The 27,846-nt window shown below is 36.4% G+C and overlaps 1 protein-coding gene across 1 annotated transcript in view; it reads right to left on the bottom strand.

Moving 5' to 3' along the window:
- The window catches only part of adamts6 (ADAM metallopeptidase with thrombospondin type 1 motif, 6), a 108,757-nt gene extending 82,643 nt beyond the window's left edge, over positions 1-26,114 (bottom strand). The window contains exons 1-8 of the mRNA XM_052116752.1: positions 26,021-26,114; positions 23,821-24,185; positions 14,994-15,165; positions 14,529-14,746; positions 14,312-14,395; positions 12,828-12,973; positions 5,858-5,901; positions 1,367-1,472 (exon numbers count right to left, since the gene is read on the bottom strand). Coding sequence (XP_051972712.1) covers positions 1,367-1,472; positions 5,858-5,901; positions 12,828-12,973; positions 14,312-14,395; positions 14,529-14,746; positions 14,994-15,165; positions 23,821-24,185; positions 26,021-26,108 — 1,223 coding nt within the window. The 5' untranslated portion in view covers positions 26,109-26,114. The remainder of the gene's footprint in view (positions 1-1,366; positions 1,473-5,857; positions 5,902-12,827; positions 12,974-14,311; positions 14,396-14,528; positions 14,747-14,993; positions 15,166-23,820; positions 24,186-26,020) is intronic.
- Positions 26,115-27,846: the final 1,732 nt, after the last annotated feature.

Raw genomic sequence — 27,846 nt, 5'->3', positions numbered from 1 at the left:
CAAAATAGCAGGGTGTTCAAATACTTATTTTCCTCACTGTATATAATACATGATTGAAGGAATTAGTGACCACTCTTAAACAAATCCAGACACAATGAGCCCATGAGATGTGCAGGCATTATTTGTAGAATAATGTGCAATTTTTCAACCACAATTACTTTAGTATAGCTCTGACCATCGCATTAAACCCATGAAATTAAAATTGAAGTTTGGTGGCCTTAAGTCCATATCTGTTAGCTTTGAGGGTGTTTATTTGTTAGTGTACTCCAAAAAAACTGACAGATATATACAGATATGTGATTTTACAATTCACTGTTTATCTCTTCTTGTAAAAACAGACAAAATGATTCATGACATATTCACCTTGCACTACACAAATGTTCTGGCAATAAAATGCTCTGTAGATTGATATTGTCCCTTCCCTAAAAGAACACCTTCAACCAACATGCAAGTATCAATTCATGGTTCATGGCTGTGGTGTTACTAAAGCCTATTGGCTATTTTAAAGAAAATGACAAGCCCTTTCATATGCATTGTCCAAACGTCTTCACATCATTCACTGTGGCATTAATACAAAATGTTATTTTTGACTATAAAGACTTAATACGTTGCCAGGGTAATTACTATGCGGTTGCTACAGTGTTTTTTAGTATGTTGCTACGAGGTTGCTTGTGTGATATGCAGCCTGATCTCATGAAATTTACGTGACAATGGCAACATTTCTGCCAAAATGACATGCTTCATTACACGTTTGGCTGCAGTTTCCTAGTGAAATTTCCAGCAGGGAGCGCCAAAAGCGTGTGAAATGATGACATAATCAGATGGTTTTTAAGGTGAATATTAGAGGTTTTAATGAGTAAAACCTACCTCCCTAACCTCACACTTTAGCCTAAACCTAACCACTAGTGATATGGGTGGTTGCTAGGGCGATCTGTTCTGGGTTATTGCTAATGGGTTGCTTACTGACCCAAAAAGAGCCCACATCAAAACTCAGTAATATTCTGGTCCCTAGATAGAGCTTTGGTACATCGTACATTTTTAATTGTCTGCTAGGTGAAAATGGTAAGTCAGATCCTTTCGAAAAGTAATGGCACCCCACTCCTAAACAAGCCGCATGCTTTGAGGTGTCATTTGTTTATGTTATTTACATTTATCCTGCTGTATCTCCTTTTCTGTCTTATCTTTTAATTTAATTATTGAATTTGATTATTGTTCTGCACATTGGTCAACAGTCTGCTGTTTTTAACCATGCTTTATTAAATAAATTGACACTGACATTTATGTCCATGGACAAACAGTGTGTGTCAAAATAAAAAGAAATAACTCAAATGAGAAAAGTAAAGAAAAGGAAAGAGTGTGTACTTACTTATGTCCGATCTCATGTGCAATAGTAAAGGCTGAGCCCAGGCCTATATCTTCATTAATACTACAGCTTCTCTCCGGCTCACACATTCCAGCTACAGACGCCAAACCTGGCCACACACATACACACACAAGGTCAGGTCAAGGTGTAGTAGTGCTACACTGAGTCACTACTTTAACGTGAGATTCTTCACATTAATCTCTACACCACTGAGCTTAAAGCTGGCGAAAAGTTTATGCAATAGTTTTCTTTAAATCACTAGGGGGACGTCAGCATTGCCGGCTAGACGATTAAATAAAAAAACAACTGATGTTGTAGCTGGAAAATGTCTAGACAGGGGGTTCAGATTTATAAATTCTACCTCTGGTAACAAGGGACCACCTAGTAATGTAAGCCAGAGCTCGGAATTCAAGAAAACACTTCACTTTGCACCCCTAAATATATAGATGTTTTCATTATTCATGCTTTCAAAGCTGCTAAAAGGAGCCAGAAATCATAAAAAAGTCATTATGTCTCATTTGCTAAATGTGTGTATGTACATATTTGTGCGTAAAAACCTGTGTGGGAACATTTTCATGCCGAAATTATGATTCATAAATAACTTCACACTTTACAGTTTAGGATAAAACTTAGAACCAACTGAAAGCACGTGTACACAAAAATCACAGACTTCTGGTACCCTTAGGCCACATCAACATTAATCCGTTTCCATTTAAAAACTCCTTATGTCATCGCTTTACAAAGTATCCAGTAATGGGGAGCGTTTTTTATATGCTTTAAAAATCATGGAAGAAAATGGTGTTCTTGTGTAGATGAGAAACGTCAACATGGTGAAAATAATCAAATGAAAACGTATTAGTGTGGACATGGCCTCATAAACATGAAATGTGCCAAGCTTCAGTTCCTCGATTTCCGGTCCTCGAATCTGAAGTGGCATTTTAAAAGTGGTCATATACAGTCCAATCCACTTTTTTCCTGAGCATGGAAGTCTTCCACAATTCATAATGGATGCCTGTTTTCATTTTCAGGTCTCTAGTATTTTTATTTGCATCAGTGAATGTTCTTAGCGGATAATGTGATGTAGCATATTACATTTGTAAAACTTGGCACCAAAGTGTGAATACTTTAAATAGTTGACAGTGCCTCATTTGTCAAAGGTGGATAATGTGAAGCTATGAGCCGTGGTCAGTAACGTTGATATCATTAACAACTTCAAGTTGTTATGACAGTCAACAACTGCACAAGTTGAGCCTCAACTCATTTCTACTTTAACTGACACTTAAAATGATTGTTGCTCTCTGTCTGGAATGTTCGTATTGGTAGTTACGTATTTAGACCGGTACTAGAAAACAGTCCAGCAGCAATTGTAATCATCATTACATCGCCCAGTGGTTAGTCAGGGAGACTGTGGATAGCACTGGGCCATTTGTATCACTCCGCTTCACAAATGATTCATCATTTATTTTGATTTCATTCACTGATTTGTTCAGTAACCATTTTTGGAGATTGCATATTTACTCCAGTAGGTGGCGACAAATGAGCGTCTTTTTTATTCTGAAAGCGAGTGATTCGTTAAATCAATGACTGAACGATTCTTTAATCAGTCATTTATTTTAGTTGTCCACCACCAAAAAATTGAACTGAACAAGACCAATCCATTCACATAAGAGAATCGTGGAAAAACACTGATTCGTGGACAAAAGAAACACCACTAATACAAACTGAGTTTAGTTTTAGATATTTAGAAAATCGTTTTTGGAACTATTTGAAAAATAAGTTATTTAATATTACTTGTTTGTTGTGTATAAGCAATATCACAGAACCATTGCAAGTATGATATTGCTTTATTATATACAGTATATTATTAGAAATGTAACAACTACTGTAAATGATCATACAAGTCTTACTAGCATGAGCCCCACTGTATCTTTAGTCTTATCACGTCTACTTTGTTCCAAAGGAACTTTCAGTTGAGAATTTTTCGGGTTTTAGAACAAGAACAACATATTCAAGAGTGAGCTAAAATGTAATATTGACAGTGTTTTGTCACCACACTTCAGGGATTTTTAAAAAAATGTTCTGTTGTGCCGTAATGTTCCTTGCCATAAATAAACAGAGTTGAAACATTAAATATACTCTGCTGTGAATGTCCCTTTTGTAGCAATCCACCTCAATGTGGTAGAACAGGGGGCATTTTAATCTTATGAAAACTATTGTTTGATTTTTAAATAAACTCTGACATTTCTTTCGTAAGATTCCCCACAGTATGCATGGATCTGGGAAGAATGAAGATATAAAGATGGAGATGGAGCTAAAATTATGTCTTCACATTCTGACTGAAGGTAAGCTCAAAGCCAGCTGCTTCTGTGAAGGGGAGGGGGGTTCTTCTGGAAGTTATGAAGCGGGGCAAAAAAAGCTTTTCCAAAATCCAGGTGTCTCTGAGTTCTTTGTTTTCCCCTCTGTCAACCCTGGGAGAGAGAAGCAATTCTCACCAGATTACATCTGTTGGTGAGTGATGGGGGCACAACACAAAACCCTTAAGCTAGATGTTCGCAGGACCATCCAAGATCTGAAGCTTGTTCTGGCCTTTGCATGCCCAAGCTGAATAAGGTTGGATCAAATATGTGGTGGGTAGGGTTTTTTTAACAAACTGATGTAAAGGATCAAGGAGTCCTTGGTCCTTTAATTCAAAGGAATAGTTCACCTTCTGAGGTCAAATGAGAGCTTTGTTTGATAAGCACTCTTATAATCTTCCCCTAAAGTGAGCTCTTAACTTGAGAACCACTGCAACTGGATCACTGAACAGATCAGTCAGATTCATGAACAAATCCTTCAGAACCAGTTTGACCGATTCATTAAAAAAGATCTGTTCCAATTATTCATAAGACGTTCTCTGATGAATTCTCATAAACATAAAACATAGAACTGGGTGAATGTCAAGATTCTTAGTGATAAAAGATACAGTTTTTGGTCAGTTCACCATACAAATCATAAGGAACCTTATTATAAGGCATCATAAGTTACCTTTTTGAAATCTTGGAAGCTCCCATTTCCATTTATTGTAATTTCATGAAAAAGAGCATATAGGTCATATGGGCTTGGAACAAGATAAGGGTGCTTAAATGACAGCAAAATTTATTTTGTTTGGTGTACTAATCCTTTAAATTTAAAAGTAACTCAATAAAATCTTGAAAAGGGTCTAAACATAACATCCCTGTGGGCAAGATAATCTTGCACACGAACAAGGGAGTATGGAATACCAAAAAAAAAAAAGGTTTGTAACGATTAGGTGGTGAGCTGTTCGGCAGCCATCACGCCAACATAAGCACTTCTGGTCTCTTTATCTTCCTTGTTCTGAGGGCAAGAGCGGACATGCAAATCAAAGACTAATAAGACACCGACTGGAGGCAAGAAGTGTAGAAAAGGAAAGCGAGAAAGGATTGGGCCTTTCTGGGCCCTTTCTGGCTTGAAAGCTTGTTGGTTGGGCTTGTTTTCCTAAGCCAAGGGTCGCGTTGGTATTATCCCCTCTCTACGATTACCCAGTGACCCCTGGAGGGCAACACGTTGACCCAAGATCAGGATGATGCCTCTGGGTTAGTGGGGGTGTTGAAGTGGAGATGGAGGTGGAGAAAGAGGAGGGGGTCAGCAAGGAAGCAGAGCAGATGCCAGGGCAATTAAAAGGACCCGGGGAATGTGACGAATGCGGTCAATCTGTCAAACCACCCCTGGAGTCACAATATTACTTCTAAGATATACGGTTGAGCCCTGGAGGGGGGCTGGCTCAGATAAGATGAGGCTTTGACACTCCCTGCAGTCCATTTTGGGGGAAAGAAAAAACTTGTGTTATCCCAAATTCCTTTAACCTAATTTTTCTTCTTTTCTTATAATCACTGTTATATATTGTAATCTTCTTTTCTTCAGACTTTTTCTTGTTGGCTTTCCCAGGGGAGGGGTAAACACCTCCAGCTCTTAGCAGACAGAAGTGAGAATGTTTGGAAATGAAACAAGAGACAGAGGTGTCTGTAGGGACAAGCAGGCTTTAAGCCATGTTTGAGCTCAATGTGAGCCAAAGCACCAAACAGCTCTATAAAGAGAATGCAACAAAGTCTTTCCCAATTATCTCACGGGAATATTTTGGGTGTTTCACACTTGAAATTGTAAACCCAGGGCAATTTTAAACCCTGGGTAAAAGTAATCATTGTTCACATTGTTCGTACCCCTGGGTTAGTAATTCATCCTGAGTTGTCAGGTTTCAAGGTTTTCGCACTGCAAACCTTGGGATAATGTTCTTTTTTGCATATTTATGCGGCCAACAACATTGATCTCATGATGGGTATGTAACCTGTTTTCATTTTTAATTTGCTTGCCTAAGGATACTTAGATATTTTAATGGAAAACAAGACAAAATACTGATAAATCAATTGCCATAAATTCATCAAATATAATTTGTTGTAGTGAACATTTGGTCTAAGGATGAAACTTTTGTTTACTTACCAAGGGTCCCACAGGGTTTGTTCTTATATGTGCAGATGTCATACCTATGAAAAAGTAAATATGAGTTAGACTTTCAGGTATGATCTCTTCATCTGCATAGACATGTCCACATTAAAGTCCTTTAAATGCAGAAAGTGAACATTTATTTGCTGGCCAGATATAAGAATAAACACTTGAGAGGTGGTATGAAACTCTCGCACAGGCTGTGTGAGAGATGTGTTTGAGACCCCCCTGAACTAAAGGATATATAACACAGAAATGGAGATACAACATATACACAAGGTTAATTTAATTTGTGAAGAAAATGTAAACGTGCATGCCCATGCAAAACTCACTGGTAGATGCTGAGGAGTTGCTTTACAGTTGCTACAGTAGGGACCTAGAGTGGTGGCTTGCGCATGGCTGTGTGGTTGATAGGGAGTTTTGGTTGGTTGCTAGGTAATTGCTTTCTGGTCCAATTCAAAAGTGCCCAACCATATGATGCTATGATATCCTGGTCCCTAAATATGGCTTCGGTCCCTCGCTTTTTTAGTGTCCGCCAGGTAAAAATGTGAAAACCTGTGTTGTCGACTATTAGAGGGTATCATTCATGCCTGTAGCACAATCGTTACACAAAAAAGTTACCCCTCATTTTATCGACAGCATTCACTGTAACTTGCAGATGTTTGGGTGGCTTACTTCTATTTTTGTTTGGGGTTTTTCTGTAATACAAACTCTTTTTTCCCCCAATGGGACTTGTCATCAGTTGGCGGTCATTGTCAACGGTAGGCTCATATGAAAGAATGTCAGATATTTTCTTATTCCCCAGATGGGGTGTTTAACACCTCCTGAAAAATATCACTGGCAGTTTGGGTTGCTGAGTCTGAATAACTGCAGGCAGCCAAGCTTTTTAGACATTGTTCTCGTTGCAGTGCAAACACACAGAGCCTGATCTGAATCATATTAAACTATCTTAAAAGCTTTGTGTTCTGTGTCAGGGGCTCGGGGGAGTGGAGTAGACGTTATGCACGTATTCAGACAGACTGCTAGTTGGAAAGTTCCTATCTGCCTTCTATTTTTGTGTCAATCTGAAGATATCCATGTGTTCTGTTTACTGTGGCAGCAGAGAAGGTCGAAACAGCCAGAAAATCTTTAAATCTGGAAAATCACAGTGGTATATTGTGACTAAAAGACAAATAAATAATCAAAACAATAGTTTCTTTGTTTTACTTTTGCACAGATTTAAATAAGATACTGCTTATTACATTTACACAAATGTAAAAAAATAAAACCTTTGAGATCACACCCATATAAAGAAGATTTAAAAATTTTTTCAAGAAAATGTAAGTGGTGCTTGTATGTGCAACACTTGATGTCATGATGCTATGGCATTGCGGGTGGTTTCTATGGCATTGCGGTTGCTAAGGTATTCTTATTGGTTGTTAGCACATTGCTATGTGGTTGTTTGGGTGTTCTAGGTAGTTGCTTATTTGCCCAATTCATAAGAGCCCACCCTCATGTCTCTATGATATTCTGGTCTCTAGATATGGCTCGTGTCCCTCCCGCAGTGTAAGCTCATGGGATTTTTTCACTTGTTTTATCTCAAGTCTAATCACTTAGACAAGTAACAGCACATTTCTCCTCAACAAGCAGAACAATTTGAAATATCATTAAAAGAGTAAAAGTCACTAATGATAAACTACATAAAATGACTGAAATAGGATTTCCAAATCAATGTGTTTAATCAAAACATCACATTACATTAATATTTAAAAACATTATATTAGATGGAAATCAAAATATGTGTGCATAACTGACCAGCTATTTTGCAAGAAAAAAGCATTTGCTTGAGTCAGACATAATCGCATCTTTTAAGCTGTCTAAGTAATGTATATATTGTAGAGATAATCCAATAATAATAAAAAAGGAACGGCATATACAAGGAATGATGGACAAGGTCTCTGCCTTGAAGATGCATAATTTTTTCTTAATGGCAATGAGCAATCCAATCATATCTGGGCTTTTAATGTATTAGAAAACCAAGGACACTGAAAATTCAATTTCGGGCATTAGGTACTGTCTCATGAACTTTAGTAGTGGCCCCATTTAGACATCTATTTATTTTGATTTAGTTACTTTAATTTCCCTCAGCTCTCACAATGTTCCAAACAAGCAATATTGCATCCTCTGCCTTGCTTTGGACTAGGACAGGAAAACTTTGCAGAAGGGGTCAGGACGGACCGATCATCAAGGTGCTGTGGCAGCATTAACATCACTTCTTTACGTGTCAGATTATGTGAATTGATCTATACAGCAAACACCTTCACTCGATAGCTTCTGTCTGAATGATTACGACCTCAAAGAGGCAGGAAAACTGACCATAAGAAACTGTTATTGAACTGAAATTATTATTATTTACTAAAAATGCATTTCATAAATTATTACAATTATCACAATTTTAGTAACTTTATAAACTAAATCAATGAGCACAATTTTAGTACATTTTATAAACTATTGCAACTATCACAATTTTAGTAAACTTCATAATCTATTACAATTATCAAAATTTCTGCAATCTTTATAAACTAAATGATGAATACCATTTTAATACATTTTATAAACTACTGCAACTATCACTATTTTAGTAACTTTATAAACTATTACAATTATCAAAATTTTAGTACATTTTATAACTATTGCAACTACCACAATTTTTGTAAACTTCATAAACTATAGCAATGATCACAATTTTGATAAACAAACTATTAAAATTATAAATATGTTCATAAACTTTTAAAACTATTGCAACAACCACAATTTTATTAAACTTCAGAAACTACATTGACGATCACAATTTTAGTAAACTTCAAAAACTCAAAATCAAAATTATAAAACTTTTCGTAAACTTTATGAACTAAAGTGATGATTACAATTTTAGTAAACTTCATAAACTATTACAGTTATCAAAATTTTCACAATCTTTATAAACTAAACGATAAATACCATTTTAATACATTTTAAAAACTACTGCAACTATCACAATTTTAGTATACTTTGAAAACTGTAGCAACAATCACAATTTTAGAAAACTTCATAAACTATTACAATTATCAACATTTTAGTAAACTTTATAAACTATAGCAACAATCAAATTTTTTGTATACTTTATAAACTACAGCAATAAACACAATTTGAGTAAATTGTGTTAACTATTTCAACTATAACACTTTTAGTAAACTTCATAATCTATAGAAATGATCACAATTTTAGTAAATGCTATATTGCAACAATCAACCTTTTTGTAAACTATTGCAACTATCACAAATTATTAAACTTCATAAACTACAGCAATGTTCACAATTTTAGTAAAATTCATAAACTATAAAAATTATAAACAAAATTGTAAACTTAAACTAAAGGGATGATTACAATTTCAGTAAATTATATAAACTATAGCAACAATCACAATTTTAGTAAACTTTGTAAACTACCACAACTATCACAATTTTAGTAAAATTGCAACTATGACAATTTTACTTCACTTCATAAATTACAGCAACGATCACAATTTTAGTGAACTTTATAAACTACCACAACTATCATAATTTTAGTAAACTTGTTAACAAATACAACTAATAAAATGTTTTAATAAAATGTTTTAATAAAACATTTTATTAAACTTAACAAACTATAACAATGATCACAGTTTTAATACATTTTATAAACTGCTGCAACTATCAAAATTTTTGTAAACTTTGTAAGCAATTACAACAATAAAAATTATATTAAACATAAACTAAAGCAACGCTCACAATCTTTATTAATTTTATAAAATACTACAACTATAGCAATTTTAGTAAACATTTTAAGCTATCATCTTTGAGCATTCAAAGAACAATATTAAGTTGTGATTCTGCTTTTCACCACATAAACAAACAATCACAATTAACTCAAGTGCTACTGACAATAGATGTAATAGACGAGGAAACTTCTGTGTGAGTTGTTCAGCTCTCCTCCAGGCTATCATTAGTCATATATAAACTCACCACCCATAAATGCCTTCATACTAAGAACAACTAGCATAAATATTAATTAAATTGCAGCACTGCAGGGAGTACAGAAGAAAAGACTATTCCTCAAGTAGTTTCAGGATTGGACAATGCAAGAGTTAGAAACGCAAATTCACGAAAAAGGTATTTCAGCACAAAAACCTGCATCTTACTCGCTAATACCCCGAAATCCAGTTTAAGCAGGCTATATCTGCATTGGTATAGCACTGTGGCACACATATTTAAATTTAGTCCTTATCATTCTTTTCAGTATAAACATGCCTCCTTGTGCTGCCAATTAGGCTTATTCTCCAAATTAGGCTAATTTACTCTATTCGCAAAAGTCAGTGCTATTTGCATGGCACAATTAATGTTGCACTATTACCAGCCATTTATGTACATTTTCTATGATCGTGGCAGTAGTAATTCATCAAATGATGAAAAAGAGTGTTATAGCCAGGAATATATCCAGCGCTTTTGGCATTTTAAAGAGACAAGAGGCATTTTCTAAAACAATGCAGACAGCATGTGCAAATAAACAATGCTGTCAGCGAGCGCAATTTAATTTCATAGTAAATTCCCCCTTAGACTCTGACTTAATTTTATTGAGATGGGGTTAAATGCCCTCTTAATTTAGAATAAGACTCATTTAAATCCATTTTCAGCAGAGAACTAGTGCTGTTTGTTTGCCAGGCTCAAAACCAATCTATCAGATATTAGCAGCACAATGGCTAGTTGTTTACCGCTCTGCTTACCTTGGAAGATGTCTGTCTGTTTCAAAGAAATACACTTAAAAAGAAACCTTCTGCGTCAGCCACTTCGAAAAGCTCTTTGGCCTCTACATTTGTTTGGTAAAATCACAAAGTTAAACAAATTATACATGTATAAATAGAAATATCCATGTGCTTAAGCGAAAGAAGTGACGTCTGTGGTATCCACTGACAGCGTCAAAGCTAACACTTGTCCAAACCACACAGCCATGCATCACAGAACACCAATTAACAATGACATTAATAACCCATATGGTCTAAGTTGTAAATGACCCACCCAATATATATTTTCAGTACAAACTGTCAGATTTGTATGCCAAAATGTCAGCTAGCACTAAAACAAGCCTTTCTCCACTAATTTGAACTAAATTGTGGAAGTTGGCGGAACATTTAAAATCACAGAGCCGTCCGCTGGTTAGTAGATTGATCGCACAAGAACTAATCACTGAAACAAACTACTGTGAGTGTTTTTTTTCCCTCCAGGATAAATAGAATGAATTGAGGCAAGGATTTCAGAACAAAAATACACTGACTCAAAGGAAAAGTAAACTGAAGAAAACTGACAACACAAAGCTCAGGTCGACAAAAGAAAGTCCACGTCAATCAAAATAATGACAAGCATCTCCAAAACAAAAGATATTGGACGTTTTAGTTTTAGTTGCTAGGGTTATGTCTTCAAAACATTTAAACAAATGTAAAGCCAATTCCAGGTGATGACAGTGGCCCAAAACAACACGGTTGCCACCCATTATGACGGCTATGCCTGATTTAGTTCATTATTTGTTCATTCTCAGTAGTTTTTATACCTGAAAGTGAATAGTGTGGACAATGATCAGACAACTGCTAAAAAAAATACTAAAACCAGCCTAAACTAGTTGGCTGGTTTTAGCAAGTGTACCTCCCTGGCCAAGCTGGTCTCACTGGTCTCCATGAATGACCAGCAAAAAAGTGCCCAAAACCCTTCTAAAACCAGCCAACTGACCAGCCTAACTAGATTTGGTGACCAGCTAAGACCAACCAATCAGGAAAGACTGGTTTAAGCTATTTATTTATGTTTTCATCAATGATCAGGTTACGGAGAGGTAAACATATATTATACTTACCTGATCTTACGTTCAGGATTGATTAAGTGTTTAATTTTTTACAAAATCTCGTGATTTTAAACCCTGCTGAAAAAACAGCATAAACCTGCCTAAAATAGTTTGCTGGTCTTAGCTGATTTAAGCTGGTCTACCAACCTAGGCCACATTTCCCATAAGCATTGCAATCTTAAATTGATTGTAGAGACCATTGGCGCCAATGGTTTCTAAGATATACTTAGGCTTATGATGCTTTTGGAAAACGCTGCCCTGGTCAAGTTGGTGTTTAGCTGGTTGTCTGGTTTTCCAGCTGATCCCATAACCAGCATGGCCAGGCTAGGAGAACAGGAAATACTACTGTTTTTCAGCAGGTTAAAGGAATAGTTCATCCAAAAATTGAAATTCTGTCATTATTTATTCAGTCATTTAGACATTCCAAACCAGCACAGCTTTTGTCTTACAATTGTAATTAATATTCTGGTACGTCTTTTCAATATAATGTCAGTTAATAGTGATTGATTTAACAAAAGGACCCAAAAGTGTCATTAAAGTAGTCTATTGTGTCATATTCCAAGTCTTCAGAAGGCATATTGGGTGAAAAACAACCAAAACTTAAGTCATTTTTCAGAGAACATTTGTTTGTTTGGTGTTTGTTGAGCGTTCATGAGTGCTACAAGAGAGGCTTGATCACAGTGACTCACGTGTTTACACGAGAACTTGCATTGTTTTGCGCTAAAAACAGCATACGTTCTAGCGAGAACAGGCATGCATCTGTAAATGGGCAAGTACATTTTCACATAGTTTTAATTTTTGTGCTAACTATTCCTTTAAGTGTTGGTGACCATGATTTTGCCAAGTAGTAAATGTTCCTGTTTATCCTGGAACAACATTAATGTCAAACAAACATTCCGTAGTCCAAACTCTATCTCTAATCACAACCATTAACTACTTCTGAAATCAGAGGGAACAGATAGGTTAATAAGAACTTTGTTCAAGCCTCTAGCCTTGGACCTAACACAAGTACATGTATTCTACTTAATGAAATCACGACAACCATGGTTATCCCCTCTTATACCCAAAATGTTCTCCCAACCTTGTGATTAGAACAGCGTTGTCATGATGGGCTATCCCATTCTCTGGGATACTGTTTCCATCTCCCTGATGAGAAAGAATGGATTTCTGCCATTTACAGAAGCTGTCCAGAGATTTGTCTGCATGGTGGTTTATCTCCAGGTTGGGCTGTAACATATAACACCAATGTAACTTATCAGTTGATTCATTATACAGAGAAGTGCATATCATTGCTGTGTTATTTTGGTAATAAATCAGATGTGTATACTTTTTCGATATTAAAATTCCATTGCTGCTTAATATGCAGAGTCAACAATAACACACTTCAACGCCTGTCCAGTGTAGCCAGCCTTAATCCATTGTGGCACAACGTGACCACAATGTAGACAGGGTGTAATACAAATAGTACACCACTAAATGTACACAAAAGTCTCATTTACACAATATTCCATTAACCATCTGCTTTCTGCAGGCAGTAATAGCGCAGTTTTGTGAATAAGCAAATTAATAATGAGCCTATTTTACATAAAAAGGAGGCATATTTGCACTGAAAAGTATACTAATGACTTCATTTGATTAGAGATGGGCAGGAGTAATCGAATAAGTACTCGTTCTGCACCAGGCTAGTCGGCTATTAAAAACACTACTCTAACATAGCAAATAGACTTTTCTTCGTGCATTTGCATCCCAAGGCAGTGCTGAATTATACTGAACTTTTCCCTAGAATCTCTCACCAAACTTTCAGCTAGAGCTGAATCCACTGGGGCTATGTGGATGTGTGTCGTCATGGTGTTGGATGAGCGAAGAAGATAATGGCATCTGTACTATCGAAAGTAAAGTGTGGCAATACTTTTAATATTTTGATTCTTACTGAATTCTAAAGAATTGATATTCGGTTCTTGTTGGAGTCATGCAAACCAACGGACGAGGATCAGCTTTTATGGTAGAAATAAAATGCGAAGCGGTACAAGAAACTCTGAAGCCTATCAGACCATTATGTGTGTCAAATTTCTGAACATGAACATGATAAAAATGTGATAGCCTTTTTATGTAGACTCAGAGTTTATATGTACATAACCTTAATGCCGTCCGTATTGATTTTTATGTAAACGTTTAAGCGCAAATTTTTTCACTGTTATCTTTAAATCGTATATTTTTTCTAATTTTAATGAATGCATATTGTTAATTTAATTTTTTTCTCAAAAAGCATTGTTTTTTGATGTTAGCTTATTGTGAAGCTGTTCTTGGTTTGTGATAAAATATATACATTTCAAGTATGTGTCTATTATTTTGAACTTACATTTTAATTTATAAGTTATCGATAATCGAGTGCTCGACTACAAAATCACTTGAAAATGCCCATCACTAATTTGAATACTTGAAGTGCAGCGCTATTTCATTGTATTTAGGACGTGGTTTAGCTGTATTGAAAGTGAGTAATGAATATGAAAAAAGTTTTTGCACTGAAATACTGTGCAAATAATGCCATTTTGTTACAACACTCACCTGATCTTCAGTCAAAATAATCAGTCTGGTTACAATAATGTTCACAACGTTTCCTAGACTGGCATCACGGTAAAGTTTGGCAACCTGACCTCCAGAAAAGAAGAAAAGACACAAAGTCAGTCAAATGCTGTCTAAGTTATCCTCATGTACCCTTAGAAAGGAAACCAACAACACACAAGACACACATTCTACATGAGAAAAGCAGGACCAAACTTACAATATTCATTACGGACAGGATGTAGTGCTCGATGTCTTTGCGACCATGGTAGCCAACCATCATTTTGTCGGCCACCACCAAGGTCTCCACAAAGCGTTCTGAGCTGACAGAACGTCGCTGTCGTTGGGCACCTATCGAGCTGTCACCACCTGGGGCTGGGTAAAATGAGTCTGCAGCAGGAATGGTTTGGTAGAGGGGTGTCCTGTTTATCGTGAGGTCTGGAGAAAACAGAAAGGACTCACATTCAAATGATTTGAACATTAAATAATATTGCACACAACACCTTTAAAATGATAGATTGTAAAGAAAGGGATTAGCTGTATTCTAGCGTAGATCTCCACTGACGGTAAAAACAGAGACTGTTTGCAGGGACATGCAGCCAAACCTGAACCCCTGACCATCATTTCCTAAACTGCTATCTATAGCTGTTTATGTCACAGTGTGGCCCAATGTTGGTTTACCAACCTGAAACACCACAGCTGAACTCCTCGCTGTGCTCTTGCGGAGAAGGAATGGAAGACTTTTTATAAATAACATGTGGCTGTCCTTCTTCGTGGTCGACATCACTGAAATTTCTGGTTATATTGTGTAATGGCTCAATTAAATATTGTTCTTCTTCTGTGGTAATGACACCATTCTTGATAAGAAAAAAGAAAAACACAGGTTACACAAAAGCACACTAGGAAAATAAGTACAGAAAATGCTTTTATTTTGCATTCTATTCTAATTTAATGCAATTTTTTAACTGACAAATTATATTATCAGCATAACAATTTAAGTAAAAAGTTTAATTGAAAAATGTATATGCATTTCAGAATGTCTTCGTATTTGGTATGTCCCCTTTTGCTTTAACGACAGCATACATTCCGTAAGTTTGTGCAAATCCTGATGATTATGTTATTCAGCATGATTTGAGAATGTTCCAAAGAGCATCTTGTGTGCTTAAAGGGATAGTTCACCAGAAATTGAAAGTTCTCTCATCATTTACTCACTCTCATGCCATCCCTGATGTGCATGACTTTGTTCTGCAGAACACAAACGAAGACATGAATGGTGGCCAGAAATCACATAAAGGCAGCATAAAAGTAATCATACGATTCCAGTGGTTAAATCTATATCTTCAAAGCGATATGATAGATGTGGGTGAGAAAAAAATATTGAAGTCATTTTTTACTATAAATTCTCCTCCATGCCCTGTAGGTGGCAATATGCACAAAGAATACGAATCACCAAAAACAAAAGAAGAAATTGAAAGTGGAGGTTGATAGCAATAAAGGACTTAAATATTGATCTGTTTCTCACCCACACCTATCATTTCACATCTGAAGACATGGATTCAACCAAAGTCAAACACATCTGGGATGGCATGAGGGGTAAATGATGAGAGCATTTTAATTTTTGGGTGAACTATCACAATGTCACAAATTTGCTTGCATTTGATTAGTGACCTCGAAATATTTTAAAATATTTTTTCTAAAAATTCCTCTCTTAAAATTTCTATATATTTTCAGGTATAAATGTAAAAAATAAATCCAACATTTTCAATGTGGCCTTAGACTTTTGGACCCCTTTTTAGTCAGTGTTTGAAATATTCCATCTGCAACGTCAATGACAATTTGTAAATGTATGCATTTTAATGGTCGCATTACATGCTTATTATTACAAACAAAATAGTCTCTTTATGTTTATGCTGTAAAATACATACTAGAACACACTTTTTCTGAGTCATGTTGAATCACATGTAATTCATATCTTTCAGCATGACAAGCAAATGCAAAAACATGCCACAATACAAATCAATAAGATAAATCACTCCAAAACCACCAATTACACTAAAAACAAAACTGTAATTACTGGGACAAGTACCAAAGCATACAGGCCTGTGCCCCTGAAAGCCTCCCAATTTATAATAAATTTAAAAAGTGCCTCAGAAATGTGTTTATAAGGGGGGTTACTCTGGCTTGTTCTCCTAGTCTGTAAAACTCCACAATGAGACCAATTAAATCTTTACAAAGAAATAGCTGCACATGAAAAACAAAAGCACACTTGATATAATCCGTATGCTGTGTAATACACAATGAAAACTGCTGAGGCATTCAAAGGACTGTTTTTCCATTTTTGGTTTCAATAAAATGAGGCAAAGCAGAGATCTGTGCAATCTAAATTTATAACATATAGCCAGCTGGTATTTTTTTTCGCTGCAACAATAATAATACTGAATTTTTCTCCAGAATCATTGCAACTGTCTATTTTCCTGTTCTGAGAAATGAGAAAACGCTTATACTGCAGACTTGATAATGTTAGGCTGGATGCTTGGAATCTCTCATTGGCTACAAACGAATGCCTTTGTTTCCATTATCGAATTCGTCATCATTTACTCACCCTCATGATGTTCAAAACCTGTATGATTTTCATCGTTTTATGACTTGACATGCTGTCCTTTATCAAAATTGCTAAAATGGTGGTCGTTTTCATACAGCGTTCCCAAACACTCCCTCAGCCTACCCTTAGTCGTCAAACAGACAGCCTGGCCTCAAACTCACACCACTGGTTGAGTATGTTTACATACACATTAATACACTCTTAACAACCAAGAATCAGCTTATTCTAAAAATCAAAAAATGCAAGAAAAATCGATGTGCTCCGATCCTTTATTGCAATACCATTTATGACCTTACCACAGTAAAGGGAAACCCTTAGAGCCATAACATGCCTTCGTTGTTGGCTTATTAAGCATAAACGGTGTAACATTGTGCATGTAAACATGCTCAATATGTGCATTTCCTGTACAACGACTTAACTCACTTAACTCAATGTATGCATCGTTGGAGAAGTAAACTAGCAAGTCATGACTGTTTCCCGAAACCATAGAAACTATGTCAAACATGCATCATTTGAACCACGCTGGTTCAACAATATGGAGCTGTCTTTGATGGCATTATGCAGGGGGTGGAGTAATAACTTGGATATCTGGATATCAAATGATTATCTAATTAAAATAGCTCATTTATACGTACACCAGAAAGATGTTTAAATTGAGAAAGCTGCTGAAGACACAAAATCAGCATGCACCGTGCAATGCATTGCATTACAATATTGATGTTTCCCTCTACATCAGACCTCGGGATTCCACCGGTGCGTTTGAGCACATACACACGTCTACAGTATATTACAGTATGTCTACAGTATGTTAATGTATCACACGATTCACATGATTCACATTAATTAATTTATAGCCTAAACCTGAGCGTGGCGTTAAATTCCTGATCTGAAGTGATGATTTCACGTGATTTTACAAGCTCATCTATCCGATTTTTAAAGCTGACCACATTTATATCCACATCAGTGATTAAGGAAATTATATGGTTAAGACTTTATTCAGGAAAAAAGTAAGTGCTTTAACATAGAAATAAATTTCACACGTAAAGATGTGTAGACCCTATCATTCTGTTAACCAACTCTTGAGGATCTCAGGTAAAAATCTGCACTCTACAGCTTTGTCTTTCACTGCACAACAAAGTAAAAAAGTAAACACCTGAAAATATACAGTGGTAAAAAGCGAAGGTTTTGTGCAAGAGTAGACAAAGTGGCTGCAGGAAATGCCTCAGGACCAGCAGAGCCACTCTACATTCTCATAGATTTATGCAAGTGTGCTGCTGATACCAGGGTGCAATCCAATATCAAGCCCTGTCCTCCCACATCAGCACACCAGTCAAAGGTAATTGCACAGGGCAGGCTCCGTCGGGAATTTTCCACCCTAACTCTCTCGTCGAGAGAGTTAAAGACACAACATGCACAACTGCTATCTAGCTGCAAGGCAGAGGTTTGATAGCCAAGGAACCTTTATGCACAATCATTCTACTTTGTGCAAAGTCAATAGAGTGCAATAGTCAAGTTCCGGATGTAAAAATACCATTCATGTTCTCCATAGGTAAATTAATCTTTAAAGCTAATGTATAAACCATTACAGACAAACCTACTGAGAGCTCCAAGGGTATGTGCTTTCTTTTTCTTTTTTAAATAGTTTTAAATAGCAGAAATCCTTGTGAAGAAATACCACCAAACCAGACCAATCAGAGAATCGCACCAACCCACTCTTATGGCACATTGTAAATGACGCAATAGGGCCTGTTTTATTTTGCAATAAAATGAAAATGCATTTTAATACTTACAATTAACAAATTTAAATATATAGTTTTATATTTTCCATTGCTTTTAATTTGATTATGCCTTTCAAAATGCTTCATGATATATTGTTATTTAGTTAGTTTGTTCCCATTTTATATTCTGTGTTTATAACTACTATTTACTAACATTAATATACATACAATACAATACAAAGTAATTATTGTGTAACTCCTCACAGGATTCACATATGCTGCTACTGAGGTACTGTTAGGTTACTGAGGTTGAGGTACTGGTAGGTTACTGAGGTTGAGGTACTGGTGGGTTACTGAGGTTGAGGTACTGGTGGGTTACTGAGGTTGAGGTACTGTTAGGTTACTGAGGTTGAGATATTGGTAGGTTACTGAGGTTGAGGTACTGTTAGGTTACTGAGGTTGAGGTACTGTTAGGTTACTGAGGTTGAGGTACTGTGTAGGTTACTGAGGTTGAGGTACTGTTAGGTTACTGAGGTTGAGGTACTGGTGGGTTACTGAGGTTGAGGTACTGTTAGGTTACTGAGGTTGAGGTACTGGTGGGTTACTGAGGTTGAGGTACTGGTAGGTTACTGAGGTTGAGGTACTGTTAGGTTACTGAGGTTGAGGTACTGGTGGGTTACTGAGGTTGAGGTACTGGTAGGTTACTGAGGTTGAGGTACTGTTAGGTTATTGAGGTTGAGGTACTGGTAGGTTACTGAGGTTGAGGTACTGTTAGGTTACTGAGGTTGAGATATTGGTAGGTTACTGAGGTTGAGATATTGGTAGGTTACTGAGGTTGAGGTACTGGTAGGTTACTGAGGTTGAGGTACTGGTAGGTTACTGAGGTTGAGGTACTGGTAGGTTACTGAGGTTGAGGTACTGGTAGGTTACTGAGGTTGAGGTACTGGTAGGTTACTGAGGTTGAGGTACTGTTAGGTTACTGAGGTTGAGATATTGGTAGGTTACTGAGGTTGAGGTACTGGTGGGTTACTGAGGTTGAGGTACTGTTAGGTTACTGAGGTTGAGATATTGGTAGGTTACTGAGGTTGAGATATTGGTAGGTTACTGAGGTTGAGGTACTGGTAGGTTACTGAGGTTGAGGTACTGGTAGGTTTAGGGTAATGTTTGGGTTATGGTTTAGGGTTAGGGTTGGAGAAGGGTTAGAGGTTAAGGATAAGGGTTGGATAAGGGTTAGGTTTAGAGTTAGAGATAAGGTTAACAGTGTAACTACAAATGTAATTAAATGCAGGTACTTTAAATGTAAACACAATGCAACAACACTTATGTACATAATAAGTACAATATACTGTATCAAATGCTTAAGTACATAGTAGTTAAAGACACCTAGCATTTAGTAGGACCGTTAGTTCTTTATATTTATAAAAGTATCTCAATTAGAGTGACAGCATTTATAGTATTTTTACAGATTTATTTGCACTAAATACCAACAAGACACACCGTCAATAAAACTAAGCTAAACAGTGATGCACAGTAGCATTTAACTAAATATTCTATTAGTTTGTATAATTATTGTAATATTATAATATTATTTTGTATATCGCTCTACAAACACATAAAATTCAGAGCAGGCGTCCGTGTAGGGAATCAAAACAATTTGTGAATAATTTTTTGTTGGTGTAATCTGCTATATTCAGGTCAAGTTAGTGAAGTTTAATAATATTTAAAGATTTAATGATTTTTAGGTTACCTGACAAAACTGTTCGCTACTGTTACAGTGCTGAAAAATGGTCCCACTTTAAATTAAGTGTCTTTAACTACTATGTGCTTTATAAAAAAAACTAAGAAGTTGATACAATGTATTTATTGAGTAACTATGTGTTCTGCTAAACTTGCAAGGTATGCATTTGCAAGGATGTGGTGCTTGTAGGTTTAGAGGTAGGCAGGGGTGTAGATTCCGGGGGACCTAATATAAAGTGGGTTCAATAAATGTAGTTAAGTTAGCAGCATCTATTCCCATCACCGGTCAATCCTGATCTAGCATTGCTATAATCATATCTAATCACAGGAAGCCACAACACACAGCATGTCTCGTATGGTGCGTTTTATTAATGTGACACCAAAGTCCTCTATGGATGAAATGCTCAATGTGAGATAGGAATCAGCTGGCAACACTGCATGGGTGTGCAGGTGCAAAAGGGATCTAGGCCCGATGCAGAAAGTCAGCTCAGCTAATATTTTGCTGTCACTCAGCAGTCACTTGAACACAGAGCAGAACTAGCTATGTACACAAAGACCGGGACACTGATAAGAACTCTGGAAGCAAAACAGTCAAGCTGCTTTAAGCTCTCGCTCTCATGTTAGTAATACACAGCTTGTTGATATCCTACTGGCGTACATTTCTTGAAACTTCCTAAGCTTTATTAATGTGATGTAGACACACTGACTCATTCTGGACGCTGGCCAAACGCTCTAAAGAAAAACTGCTGAGCAAGACAATAAGAAGGACAATGTGCTACAATAGAAGATGTTACATTAACTAGAAGAATATGTGAGCAGTTCTTTGTGTGTGCAGTGTGGTTTCTAGGGTTTTCTGGATGGGTTCTTGCCGGCCTCAAGTCTCCCCCAAGTCTCTACGATATTCTAGTCAACAAACCCAACTTAAACCAGCTAAATGTGGTTTGATGGTCTCCCGGCCTTGCCAAGTTGGTCAGGCTGGTATGATTTGCTGGTTTTAGAGGGGTTTCGGACATTTGTCAGCTGCTTGTTTTCAGCAGGAATGGTGCGGGTCTCTCCGTCAATATAAGCCTAAAGCAGTAATTCCCAACCCTGTTACTGAATTGGGTTAGGGATTGTTAGCTTTCCAATTCACTCAATTGGCCTCTGTTTAACAGTCTCTGGCATAATAGCGTTGGGAGACCACAAGAGTGATATAAAATTGACTGAAGCTGGGTTGCAGGAAAAGCAACGGTATCACACACAGAGGACTGTCTGATGTGGCGCAGTAAAAGGCAGACCGAATTTATGAAAGTTTTTGTACTTCTTCAAGAATAAACAAAATGAGGTTGATGAGTTTGCAGGTTAGTGTATGAAACTGGTTTAACCTGAACGATTAGAATTATTATGCAATTTCTCTGTATGTAGACTAGAATAGATTTTTCATTCAAGCTGTCAAACAACCAAAAGATATACTTGTAACTGAAACTACATTGTATAAACTATATGAAAGATTCATATAAACAAAATATCATCCAGTGACGGCTAGTGTAAATAATCTTTTTTGATAATGATTTGGGTCGAATTTCATGGAAAATTATGTGAGTTGAGCGCCGTTGCACTGCAGAATTTTGACACTGAGCATTGGTGGTATGTACGTACCTTTGTGGAAAATGATTGTTATGAATTTTAGAATGCGCCATGTCATCTGCCAGACATGTCCGGTGTGTGACCACCTTTAATTTACCCTGCCACTCAAATTTTTCAAAAGTTGTATTGAGAATTTTGTTTGAAAAGACAAACACTATTCCGTTATGAGCAGCCCAATTTATATCTGAAACAATCCTGATATATATCGATAACCATCTGGAACATCATCTGATTATCAATGTGTGGAAAAAGCATCTATTCAAGCGTAATCGCAACCCTTTTACCCATTCTGCCAATTGATTACCGGTACATATTTTTTTATTTAATACATCTTGTTTTATTTTGGTGTTTATGTCTAAAAAATAACAAAATCAGAATTTTTTTTAAAGTTTACAGATTTTAAACTATTGAGAAAAAAACTAAAAAAATATTATAATAAAAAGCTTATATAATATTTGATTTTGGATTAATGTACAGATTTTGCTGTTTCGGAAGGAAATTGGTACTTTAATTCACCAAAGTGGAGTTCAACTGATCACAAAATATAGTCAGGATATTACTGATGTAAAAAACAGCACCATCACTATTTGAAAAAAGTATTTTTTAACAAATCTAGACAGGCCCCATTTCCAGCAGCTAACACTCCAACATCTTATCCTTGCTAAATTGCTCATTTGGAACTAGAAAATCACTTGGCATTATATCAAACATAGCTGAAAGCTATATGGTTCATTAAATGAAGCTTAACATTGTCTTTGTGTTGTTTTTGAGTTGCCACAATACACAATAGACTGGCATGTCTTAAGGTCAATATAAGGTAAAAAAATGCGAGAAAGAAACAGCTTTCTAGAAACTCATCATTCTATCATTGTTTTGAGGAATGAAGGCTATACAATGCTTGAAATTGCCAAAAAACTGAAGATTTCATACAAAGGTGTCACTACAGTCTTCAAAGACAAAGGACAACTGGCTCTAACAAGGACAGAAAGAGATGTGGAAGGCCAGATGTTCAACTAAACAAGAGGATAAGTACATCAGAGACACTAGTTTGAGAAACAGATGCCTCACGTGTCCTCAGCTGACAGCTTCATTGAATTCTACCCGCTCAACACCAGTTTCATGTACAACAGTAAAGAGAAGACTCAGGGTTGCAGGACTTATGGGAAGAATTGCAAAGAAAAAGCTACTTTTGAAACAGAAAATTAAAAGAAAAGGTTAGAGTGGGCAAAAAACACTTATAGCCTATGGTGTTATGGATCTAAACCATGGGATCAACTAGACTGTAAGGTGCGTGAGAAGTTCCTGACAAGACAGCCACATCTATGGCAAGTGCTACAGGAAGTGTGGGGTGAAATGTCACCTGAGTATCTGGACAAACTGACAGCTAGAATGCCAAGGATCTGCAAAGCTGTCATTGCTGCACATGGAGGATTTTTTTTTTATGAGAACTCTTTGAAGTAGTTCTGAACATTTTCTTTTTCAAATTGTAATAGTAATTTTTCACATTATTAATGTTCTGAAATTGTGATCAGTTGAATGCCACTTTGGTGACTAAAAGTTCCAATTTCTTTCCATAAGAGCAAAATCTGTACATTATTCCAAACTTATATATATATACAATATATATGCTATATTATATATATGTATATAGTTCTTGATACCTAATGCATTACTTACACCTAATTAATTTACTAATGTTAACGAATAGAGAAGTGCAACCAAGGATTTTTTTAAGAGTTTAAGGCCCTGTTTGGTACACTATTCATGGAAATCCCACTTACCTTTCAAACACCCAAAACATGCAGATCTGCCAAGTCTTTTGTACTCACCAAGCCTTTGCAGTTGCTCAATGCCACTTTTGTAGTGCTATATTGATCCAGTAGGTATCCAACATAGTGGCAGTTATCCACCACAGAATGTTGCCTGTCCAGTCCATCTTTGCCCCAGTACTCTACAGTGAAATGTTTTGAAACCAGGTTGGGGTTCAGCGTTAGATTCAGGTGAAAGTGCTTCCCATAGGCTGATAGTTTGTAGAAAAGCCTGGTCTCTGTGTGGTCCGGCTCAGTGTGGTCCAGTCCACGTCGCCGCCGACCGGGTCTATGATGCTTCACAGTGTCACTCATGAACTGGCCCTTCTCGTTCACCTGCACCGGTACTGTTAGCTGGTAGTGCTCCAGCATGGACAGGAATTGCGCTTTTGTTTTTGGGAAACAAAACAGATCAGATATCAGTAAGCAAAACAAAGGAGTAGGTTATCATGGGAAACAAAAATCAACAAGCAATTTCAGCTCTGTTCCCAGAGAATTATCTTGCTCAGAGGTTCACAGCTCAGGAGACACAGTAGGAAATTCACTAGGAATGAATGTGCCTACTGATAGTGTTTTTATTTTGACGCACTGTGTTGTTTTAGCACCTAATAAAGCATAACAGTCAGGTTCCAGAGGTAGAATTCCCATTCATTTTCACACCTTTAAAGACAGACCTACCATGAGCTCCAAAGTTGTTAATCGATGGTATATGCTTCTGTTGAATCCATCAGTCCAAGTTATTTCAACTTAGAAATCGTGTTTAATATCTTAATTCCTGGTGAAGAACAACACTACCCATGACTCTGAAGAGAAATCCACCAATCAGAATCGTGGACAACAAAGCACGTCAAACAAGCTCTGCAACAACCATGCAGTCGTAGGATGCAAATATTTGAAAAAAATAATTTTTTTCCCACATTTTTTATTTGATTACATCATTCACAATTTCTCATGGGATTGTAGGTAATTCCCTCATTAAATACTTTAAGTACACAGTCTTATACCTTTGTCTTTGTTCCAGTTTTCACATACTTTTTTGCATCAAATAATAGTTTGTAATGTTGTGGTTCACCTCGGAGCTGGTTGATTTGGTTCAGGGCAAACTCTTTTATCAAGGATTTTATGAGATCACTGTGGAAGAAATGAATGGGAAAAATACTTCCGGAACCAAGACTGCTGAAAAAGTGGGTGCAACTGCGAAATCATTGCCAAAAAAGTGCAATTTGTATTGTGCAATTACTCGTTTTGCATAGTGTTTCTGATTGTTAGGATGTGTAAGATGTAGCAGACTATGTTTAGTCTGCAATGTTAACTGTGCTGACTTTTGGGAATAAGGCACAAACAATAAGTATGATTTACATAGAAAACACTGAAAAGAATGACAATTGCTTAATTTAAATACTTTGGTGCAGGGTTAGCGCATTTAGTGCTTGCATCGTTTAAGAACTGTTGAAGGTGGTAAGTGAATAAGACGCAGGTTTTTGTGCAATGTGCGTAAGAGTGGCACAACTGTTTATTGAATTTGCCCCTTTGAGATCTCAGTTAGATGCAAATGAGAGTTGTTGACATACAGTACTGAGCTTTACAATTGCCACATTTCTACTATTAGGCCAAATGAGGGCATGCTACTTCGTGCCAGAGCCAGGTGCGTTCCCAATGTCACTTCCGGCGCTTCATCGCGCCTTTGACACCCTTGTACCAAACAAGCCCAAATGAGGATTGAGGCAGTGTTAATGTCATAGGAGGAGGTCCAGTCTCCACCATGGTTCATTTCGAAAGCTAGCTAGTCTCGAGAGTCTTATACCTCAGCTTGAGCTTCCTTCTTGCTTGTGAAATGGGCTGGGTGTGTGACGCTGGTACCAGGGTTGCGTATTAAGGGCAGGTTTAAAGGCAATGCTGTGGGGCAATTGGCCTGATGGTGGGAATGCAGATTAATTTTTGTGTCGCAGCTTGAGGCTATTAGCCTTTAAGGGGAGGGGCATTCTCATTCTAGACAGCATCTGATTGGACAAAAAGTTGGATACGCTAAGTTCAAGATGAGATCAATATTTTGGTCCATTTTCCCAAAAAGAGAAGTACTGTACATTTTAAAGGCAAATAAATCTGCTAAAAGATAATTTTGTCAAATTTTAGGTGTACACTAACATATATATGGCCTCAAAGCAAACAGACATGTGCATTTTATTTCATTTTGTCTTCAACAAGACATTATTAAACCTACCTTGAGAGTTGTATGAAAAGATCTGAGATTCAGCAGCGGCCAAGACCAGGCTCAGTATCCAAGTCAGCGTCTTCCAAAAAATTTCCATAATTTAGGGAAGATCTGACATGGGGTGGGGGGTAGGGGGTTGGGGGAGACAACAAGTGGATTAAAGCAATATGATCAATCCAGCATTGCACCGTAACACATCCGCTACAAACATCCTCAATATGTTCCAATTTCAGTCCACACTTAATCCGGAGTAGAAATGTCTTCTTAAAGGTGAAGTCTCTGTATAGGACTCGAGTCTGCACCTCGACTAGCCATGAGCAGTGCACGAATCCAAAAGAACACTCTTCATGTTATTCCAAAGAAGCAAATCTATATTGGGAGCTTGTCCAGAATGATCCATTTGTTTGCCTGGAAATGAATAAGGACATAACTACATGATCTCAATGTGATAATATACATTGGTATTAAACAATTAATGAACGCAAAGTGTGTTACTTTCGGACAGACACTGATACAACACCAACATATAGGCAGCATCTGAAATATACAACCTTACGCATTTACAACTTTAGAAACAAACATTGATCAATTTAAGATCATAGAATATTGACCTCATGTAATTTGTTGGTTGCTTATATCGCTTTTATATTATATCAGATTCAATAAATTTGTTTACAGTTTATGGCAGTTTATGCATTTCTATAATATTTAAGACTGTCAATCTATTCACATTTTTAATCCAGATAATTACATTACATGCTCATTAATTAATTGAATAAATTGCATGTATTTCAACATTTACTGAAAAAGGCCCCAAAATAAAGATAATCCAATAGATGATCAAAATGATTCTAATATATAATTATTCAAATAATTAAAAGACATGGCAGATAAGTAAAGCATTGATGAGACACTACAAAAACTGACTTTAGAAGTAATATATTGTTTGTTTGTTTTTTACTTCCATATCACTGAACACTGAAGCATATCACTGGCGTACAGTCTATTTGTCATATTGACTCAAACTGTCTAAGGTAGACTAAAGAGATGTTCTCATAGGATGCATTCTGGCATTTCATCTGTACAGATTTTGGTGTGTCCCAATGTCATTGAATTGCATATAGCCGTTTTTAGCATTTGGCAGTTCCTTGTCTGTACAGCAGTGCGCTGCATATACAGCTGCAGCTGTGCTCACTGCCCCCTGCTGACTGAGAATCGTGAAAACATGAAGATGGCACTTCAAACTTGAATAGCTCAGTTTATCTGAGTAAACACGACAGCCTTCCCAGTATTATAATGGTTTCATTCTCAAGACCTTTAAATACTAATATATATATATATATATATATATATATATATATATATATATATATATATATATATATATATATATATATATATATATATATATATATATATATATTAGTATTTAAAGGTCTTTTTATAAGAACATTTAGTATTTAAAGGTCTTTTTTCAAAACAACGTTTATCCATCATTTACTGATAATAAAGAGTCCAACTTTGAGATTGTATTTGAATTAACTCAGTTACCTCCCACAGGTTCTGGCCATTTCAGTTCAGCCAGTCACAAAGATTTGCTTCTGAATTTGTGCATACATAAAAGGGATTTTCTTTTAGATGCTGCCAAAACATTGATATTGTACATTTCAGTGACTATCCAAACTTACAAAAATGTATGTATGCACTTCACCTGTGAATATCTACAAATAAAGTGTTTTTTGATTTTACAAAATGCACTTAAAATTCTATTTTGACTCCACACACACAATTGCAAATACTGAGCATGTTTTGTCTGATCAAACAGCAGAAGCTGA

The sequence above is a fragment of the Xyrauchen texanus genome, chromosome 44 (assembly GCF_025860055.1).
Source record: "Xyrauchen texanus isolate HMW12.3.18 chromosome 44, RBS_HiC_50CHRs, whole genome shotgun sequence".
Taxonomy (NCBI): Eukaryota; Metazoa; Chordata; class Actinopteri; order Cypriniformes; family Catostomidae; genus Xyrauchen; species Xyrauchen texanus.
The sequence above is the reverse complement of the archived record's forward strand: the minus strand, read 5'-3'. Positions and strand labels throughout refer to the sequence as shown.